The 8,576-nt window shown below is 32.1% G+C and overlaps 1 protein-coding gene across 2 annotated transcripts; it reads left to right on the top strand.

The window, feature by feature from the left end:
- The first annotated feature begins 597 nt into the window (after positions 1-597).
- On the top strand, positions 598-8,371 carry LOC117122351 (E3 ubiquitin-protein ligase TRIM71-like). 2 transcript variants are annotated; one of them, XM_033267908.1, is made up of 3 exons: positions 598-876; positions 2,719-2,778; positions 5,136-8,371. In XM_033267908.1, the coding sequence occupies exon 3, from the start codon at positions 5,136-5,138 to the stop codon at positions 7,293-7,295; it is 2,160 nt and encodes a 719-aa protein (XP_033123799.1). In that variant the 5' UTR covers positions 598-876; positions 2,719-2,778; the 3' UTR covers positions 7,296-8,371. The 2 variants fall into 2 exon arrangements, with proteins under 2 accessions (XP_033123799.1, XP_033123798.1); XM_033267907.1 differs by lacking the exon at positions 598-876 and adding an exon at positions 1,894-2,014.
- Positions 8,372-8,576: the final 205 nt, after the last annotated feature.

Below are 8,576 nucleotides of genomic sequence, written 5' to 3'. Positions count from 1 at the left end.
TAATTCTTTAATTCATTCCATTAAATAAATTAAAATGGAAACATCCATATATTAAAGACTATATTCTGATGTGTTTGCATCAGGAAAATACAATAGGAGTTGTTTTGCCCTACTTGTCATAAATCTGTGATTTGGTGTTTGATTAGAATAATCTTGCATTTGGTTATGTCTGTCAAGTAACTAATTTCCAATAAAATATTTGGTTTTGGCCAGTAGTTGACCAAAAAACCTAAGCTAAAAAATATTAAGATAATTAATTTTGAACAAATAATACTGATTTGAGATGCATAACTTTTTAATGCCTATTCAGAGCTTGATGCCAGAATCATATGAAAGTATGGGCAAAACTGAGCCAGATTAGCAAATTTCAGCTTTCTAGTATGTCCAGAAATGAGAATATTGCCTTTTAAAAACCCTAACAAAATATTGCTGCTCTTCGCGAGTTTGAAAAAGGGGTTTGTCTTCAAAGTTTAAAAGTGCCATAACTTTGGAATGCTTGGGAATTTTTTTAAAATGAAACTTTGGGATTTTTTATAATACCCCTTAAAGTATATTTGGTTAAAATTTCAGCAAAATCCAAGACGGTCACTGTGGAGCCCCTGGTTGAGTTGACATGAAATAACTCTATTACTTATTTACATATTAATATCAGAGCTAAACACTTAAGTATGTAGCCAGTAGCCTTGTCTTTAGGTTAATGTGTTTGACAGTCATGTTTATTTAGAACATTGTCTGCGAGCACTATGAGGCATATGGGAAATTCCACAATTCAAATATTAACTTCCTTGTATGTACACACTATGAAATTATTATGCGGCTTATGGATGTAATTTATCTACTGCTGTAAAGTGAATTTAGCTTCACCAGGTTTTCCAGGTTTGTTTTTATTGAGTATACTTGATTGATGACTAATAGTAGATGATATAAATGAGAATGAAGGCAGGTCTCTAACACTCCCATGATGATGATTCTGTTCATTGACTACTAAGTCCACTATCTAACAAAAGATCTAGGCCTACTGTAAACCATTTTTTATTTAAAAAAAATAAAAACCTCACTTTATATTTTACTCTAGCCTCAATTTGTTCTTATTTTGTTCTTAATGTTTAATAAATATACATGATATAATAGTGCCATATTTAGAAAAAAAAACTAGTAATATAATATTAACAATTAAATACATCAATCCATATTGGCTATAATTCTATCAGATAGATATGTATACATGTTAGGTATATAATCAGCAAGTAAAATACAGTAGTTTCAGATTATCATGTTCATCTGATACAACATTAGATGAGATGATGATGTGATAGTGATGATAAAGGTGGTGAGGATAGATGTTGATAATGATGAAGGTGACGACAAATGATGTAGATGGTGATGTAAATGATGATACGTATACAAATAATACTGATTTGAGATGCATAACTTTTTAATGCCTATTCAGAGCTTGATGCCAGAATCAGAAAGTATGGGCAAAACTGAGCCGGATTAGCAAATTTCAGCTTTCTAGTATGTCCAGAAATGAGAATATTGCCTTTCAAAAACCCTAACAAAATATTGCTGCTCTTCGCGAGTCTGAAAAAAGGGGTTTGTCTTCAAAATTTAAAAGTGCCATAAATTTGGAATGCTTGGGAATTTTTTTTAAATGAAAATTTTGGGATTTTTTATAATACCCCTTAAAGTATATTTGGTTAAAATTTCAGCAAAATCCAAGACGGTCACTGTGGAGCCCCTGGTTGAGTTGACATGAAATAACTCTATTACTTATTTACATATTAATATCAGAGCTAAACACTTAAGTATGTAGTCAGTAGCCTATTATTTAGAGGTTAACTTTTGTTAACCCTGTTTATTTAGAACATTGTCTGCGAGCACTATGAGGCATATGGGAATTCCACAATTCAAATATTAACTTCCTTGTATGTAGACACTATGAAATTATTATGCGACTTATGGATGTAATTTATCTACTGCTGTAAAGTGAATTTAGCTTCACCAGGTTTTCCAGGTTTGTTTTTATTGAGTATACTTGATTGATGACTAATAGTAGATGATATAAATGAGAATGAAGGCCATGATGATGATTCTGTTCATTGACTACTAAGTCCACTATCTAACAAAAGATCTAGGCCTACTGTAAACCATGGATGTATAAACAGGGAGTTGCAACTCCCTGAATATACTAGCCTATCACAGTGTCTACTGTCTAGGCCTATATTATTCACAAGGTACAGTGAGATTGTAACCACCAGAGTTCTCAAATCTATTTCTCTATGCTTCAAAATTTCAATAGTAAATGGGAAATTTCCATGACATTATTCACTGACACTGTGTGGTTTTTTTTTCAGAGTGCAAAATATTATGTTTAATAATACACAACTACAAAATTACTCTTTTCGAGATCACTGTTGTATTGTCTATACTAATTTATTATCAAGTGCATTATAGTGAATGAGAAAAAAATGTTGAAATCATTTGCATATAAACACCCATTGTCACTAGTTACTCGATGAGTTCATATCATCATCATAATTGGTGTCGGTATTATTCCACCTAGAAAGCTAATTTTATATATCTACTTTTTAATTTGGCCTGATATTTAAATTTATATACTGTATAAGTTATGAGTTGTTATCAGCTATATAAAAATCAATACATTAGGTATCTCAATTGCTTTGACTCATTTCATTCACAATTTCCTGCTACTTTCAGGAACGCCCTCATTCAACATATCGAGAGGCATTACTTCGAACTGTTCAAACTTAAATCAAGGTAAGAACTTAATACTAGAAATTGGAAATTGCAAGTGAAGTGCTGTGAAGTACAACTGCATATAAATGTTCTTCGAACAAAATTATTTATGCAAGTCAAGTGAAAATAATGAATAATAAAAATATAACAAATAATATGAGACACGACCCATTGTCTACTAGAACAGCGTTGGTACCATGGGATGCCAGTCAATTCGAGCAGATGTCAGTTTGAGCAGATGGCAGTTCGAGCGGATGGCAGTTCGAGCGGATGCATTTAGTGTGAACTATAACAAGGGCGAATTTATCGTCGCCGTATTCTTGTATTTGTTTGTTTTAAATGCAAAAAAATGCTCTGATTACTATGGTTCTGAAAGGTTTTTAATACTTTTTGATAATTACTGTTTGAATTAGTCTTGGCAACTCCGACTACCAAGATGGCCGCTAACAAGTTAAAACTAAAATAGAATTATGCACTTTTCATCTTAAAAAAGAAGAAAGTGTATGTTTTACTAGAGTGCACGAGAAGCACACACACAAGACGAGTGACCATTATTGTTTTCATGGTAAACAAAGTGGGGTGGCTAGCCACCCTATTAACCACCCCCTTCCCCTTCCCCAGATCCGCCACTGGTTGGGGTTCTGAATTTTGAAAAAGCAAATTATATTTGTAATTGAGTTACAGTGCTACTCACTTATCTATTCTGGAACTGTTGTGTGCCCCTTTCCCCTTTGAAAATGTCAAATTTTTAGCTCAAATTATATTTGTAATTGAGTTAATGCTACTCACTTATCTATTCTGGAACTGTTGTGTGTCCCCTTCCCCTTTGAAAATGTCAAATTTTTAGCTAAAAAATAGGAAATTTTGAAGTAATTCGTATATAACTTGCACAGGTTGTTGTTCGCACAAGTGGATCTTCTTCCGCTCAAACTAGCTACCGCTTGAAAAAAATTTCGCTCGAATCCGCTCGAATTGGCCTTCGCTCGAAGTGGTATCCGCTCGAATTGACTGGTTCTCGTCCGCGCATAGCGGTGCTATACGATCTTTGCTCGTACCGCCAAAGAGTATACTCTTTGGTACCGGGTATGCCAGTCTACAACAAGCGTCGCCAAAATATAATAATTAGCACACTGAAATAGGCTAGTAAATAAGTTTAACTGGGTTCGTAAATAATATTGGCCTCAAAATATTGTGGCTGAGACATGGGCCGATTAAACGTAGATATAGGAAACCTAGAAATATAGTAAAAAACGCTGAATAGTAATACAGTACTCCAGCGTCGCGACATGCGGACGTTGGTACGAGTAGGTTAGTCTACAAACGTCGCCTAAAGTAATTGATTTTCCCGGCAGAACGAAAGAAGGAAACTCCGCTTTTCAGTTGCCTTAGGCCCTTGTTTTTTGACAAACAATGACCTTTCAGAGGTCAAATTGCTGTCAAGAATATGAATTGGCTGCTTCGCAGCAAAAATTGGCTGTTTCGCAGCAATTATTATAAAGTAAAGTCACCTGATAAAACTAAATGTTAAATTTCCTTAAACATATAAATATTGTACTGTTTATGATATACTAAGCCTATATTTACTTTCTTTATTATTACTATTTTAATTCTTTTTATAATTTTTGTATGTTTTGATTAAATTTAAATAATTTTCTTTAGCTGGCCTTCAAACATTTTAACAATTGATGTGATATTTCTTCAGTTTCAACTTCTAAAATTTTTATCACCCTAAATAATGATCTATTTATTTTATTACTTTTGCTGACATTGTGGTACCTTCTCTCTCAAAGGATTTTGAACATTTATTATATGTGAACAATATAAAAGAAATAACAGCAGCACTTTTAATATATGATTTATTCTTAGTTTTCGTCCACACAGTGGACTTCATTAGGAGACTGTACAAAAGACATTTCAATCACAATATTATTGTGTATTTGCAAGTATTTATTTTCTTTTTTACTAATGATTTAAATAACGAAGCCGACTGTCATGTTGGTTTTTGTATTGTTTTGTATGTTCAAATAATATTGTTATATACCATATTAATTTAATCTAATGTATTACAATATCAATACCCAATCAGATATAATTCAAACAAATTCAAACAAAAATTTAATTAACACATTTGAACATTTAAACCATTGCAAAAAAAACAAATGATTTATAACCAATAGTAACTATTTTTCTTTGAATTACCATAAATTCTTGTGTACAAAATTTATTAGTGGGACATGGTCCTTACAACAAAGCTAACTGGTCATTTAATAAAATATGAATATTCACATATGCATTATGTAAAAAGGAAAGCAGTTAACTATTAATATTTATACATATTAGTTTAAAAGGGATGTAATATAACTATGTTGTCTTTATAGATGTCGCAGGCTGTATTCAAAGCATTGCAGTTTATGGATAAAAAAGATCTTGAGTGTGCCATCTGCCTCAACAGGTTTCACCAACCAAAGACACTGAAATGCATGCACACCTATTGCCTACAGTGTATCCAGAAATGGGTGGAAACTCATGGAAAGATGAAATGCCCCACATGTGCACAAGAACATGACCTAACAAGGTATGACTTGAAAGAGCTGGCGTCAAATACAATGATAATTCAACTACTAGAATATGTTGTGAAAACTGAGGATCAAAAACCAAGTAAATGTTCTTGCTGTGACATTAATCCACCAGAATACCACTGCCAGACATGTCAACTGTATCTATGTGGAGGTCTATGTATCAAACAACACCATATAATACCGTCATTGAGAAACCATTCACTTTACACACTAGACAAGAAGGAACAAGGGAGAATTTCAGACAAACAAAGCAAATGCAGAGTACATTGCAATAACTTACTGGAATTTTTCTGCTCCACTTGCAACAAATCAGCATGTAAGCATTGTGAACATATTCTTCGGTGTTACCAAAAACAACATAAAGTGATTCCAATGTCAACTGCTATAAATGAGTTTAACAATGATGCCACTGAAATTGTCAAGTTAGCACATGAAATTGAAAGTAAATTAAAAGAAAAACTTGAATATGTAACTAAATATAGATCAGAAATTGATTCCCAACAAAACTTCTGTAGAACAGCCATCGAAATTCAGGAAAAAAAACTTATTAACACAGTTACAGAGAAAAGCAAAGAGTTAATTTCAGATGTAGAAGCGATATACAAAGAAGAAAAAGAAGACATTGATAGTAAAGTTAACGATATTGATTTGGAGATGTCTACAGTAAATAATCTGATGGCCTTAATTAATAGAAATTTGAACAAACCAGAAGAAACAGAAACTCTTCAACTATGCAAGACAACTATCAACACTGTCAGAGAAAAGGTCCTACGAAAAGATTTTCATCAATCATTGAAAAAAAGAAATATTACACCAAATTTCATTCCATTTACATACTTGGATGAGTTGATGGTTTTAGAGGGCATTGGTAAAATCACAACTGTTGATAGCATGTTATACAAGGTTGCTCAAGATGATGAAGCTCTTACTGTAACTAAAGAACAACCATTTGTAGTTAAAGTTTCAAGTCCAACAGAGAGTGATGCTTGTCAATTAGCAGCAACTCTAATTAACCCATCAGGACAAAAATATGGAGAGTACAAAATAACAGGTAGATGCAATATAGAAGGCAACTGGCAAATGAAGATAACTACTGGAGCTGCACACATCAAAGGATCTCCAGTGAATATCAAAGTGGAATCACAGGGACTTGTTTATACCATTGGTAACATATCAGATTATAAAGAAAATCAAAAAGAAAGTTATGTGTCAGATTTAGTGTTAGATACAGATGGATGCATATTAGTATCAAGCTTCAGTAAATATATATTAAAGTTCAATCAATCAGGTTCATTTGTTGATGGGCTACAGGTGCCACAAGATGTGGACATAAATAGAATGCATCTAATGTTTGATGGTCACATGGTGTTCAGTGATCACAAAAATAAATGTGTTGTAATGTGTGATGATACATTCCAAGAAATCATTTCTTTTGGTAAAGCAGTATTGAAATACCCTGATGGTTTGACAGTAAACAATGAAACTAGAATACTGTATGTAGCAGATCGTGACACTCATTGTGTGTTCAAATTCAATGTTGATGATGGTAGACAGCTGGGTAAGATAGGTTCAAAGGGAAGTAAAGTAGGTCAAATGAATACACCAGATGATGTCACTTTAACGAAGGAAGGTTATGTGATTGTTGCTGACCGTAAAAATAACAGAATACAAATGTTTGATGCAAATGATAAATTTATGAGAATTCTTGTAGGCTGTGGTGAGGAAGATGGTAAAGTTATTAGTCCTCATGGTGTAATCATTGATATGGATGAAAATATAATAGTATCAAGTGATCATAAACTACAATTATTTAATAGAAGTAGTGTCTTCATAAAACGAATAGATCATAAAGATGATGGATTAGATATCCCAAATGGAATCACAGTAATTTCCAATAAACCTAGAAGGGTAGCAGTAGCAAACCACAAACCAAACAATGTTAAATTTTATAACTATTAAAAAGACATTGAAATTCATGACTTATTAGCTGCATGCTTGGACAATCAACAGTAATAATATAATTTATCTATTTTAATTTACATTATTAATGCATGATTGGCTATAAATTCCATCAGATAGTAATTTGTCATTATAGAAGAACAATTGTTTATGTACATATAAACTAGTTTGGTGTTTGGTGATTGCCTACTCCCTAGGAGGTAACCTTGTGCTTTGTAAACTGTGTTATATAAATGACAATCATTGTTAATTGTAAAAAAAAAACATGTGTAATAAATATTTTAAAAAATTATGACAATTAGACTGCTGGGTAAGATAGGTTCAATAGGTTGTAAATTGTTCAAATTAATTATCGAAATGATGTCAATTTAACTTTAGGAAGGTAATATGTGATTGTATCAAAATATTACTTAATAAGTTATTAAGTATATTATTGGTAATTATAATACAAAGGTATATTAAATGCATTAATCTAACCTATGATGATATTAATGTTGATGATATTGCATACGATTTTGACGAAAATATTAATGATAATTATAATATTTTTAATGTGATGTTGTCAATTGTTATGATTACAAAATGTCAAAAGTGGTTCACTGTATTTTGTGCCAATACTATTCAGTATATACACATTGTTTGTACCTTAAAGTAATTTGGAACAAAGTTAGACAATGAATGCGCATTATATGCTTTGGGTGTTATAATGTAATAATCCATACAGATAATATGCAATTATGGCCGATGTAGCTCTAAGTAACTGGAATGTTGAGAGAGAGTCAGGCATAAGGACGGAAATTGGGATTTAGGGATTTATGCTAATAAAGCAATAATTTTGATAGAGTTGTATGGAAAATTAACAGTAGAGTGATGTTGCAATCACGCTATACTAAACCAATTGACGATACTATGCTGTATGATGTACCAATAGAGTTGCATGACCTCACTGCCCATTGACAGTAATATCGCTTACCAAGCCAATCAGTAACAAACATAATTAGTGTTGGTATAATGGCATTGTTGAATCTTGGTTGAATTTACTAGTATTACAAAGGATATTTGCATGGTTATTTAGACTAAACTGATAGACATTTCAGTCACAATATTATTGTGTATTTGCAAGTAATCATTAGGATTTCTTTATTAAACGACTTTTATTGTGGTTCATTAATGGAATAAATTTGGAAAGATACATACAGTATACTCAATTATTTAACATTTGTGGCAAAATCATGATGATGATGGTCATGAGAATTTGAAAAATGACGATGACAGTGGCGT

Source organism: Anneissia japonica, unplaced genomic scaffold (assembly GCF_011630105.1).
Source record: "Anneissia japonica isolate Jap-2015-1 unplaced genomic scaffold, ASM1163010v1 scaffold8828_len8576_cov115, whole genome shotgun sequence".
NCBI classification, from domain to species: Eukaryota; Metazoa; Echinodermata; class Crinoidea; order Comatulida; family Comatulidae; genus Anneissia; species Anneissia japonica.
This window is presented reverse-complemented; position numbering and strand designations above follow the sequence as displayed.

What these genes read in the sequence shown, in the direction of transcription:
- LOC117122351 (XM_033267908.1), top strand. Translation starts at nt 5,136, where the DNA reads ATGTCGCAGGCTGTATTCAAAGCATTGCAGTTTATGGATAAAAAAGAT.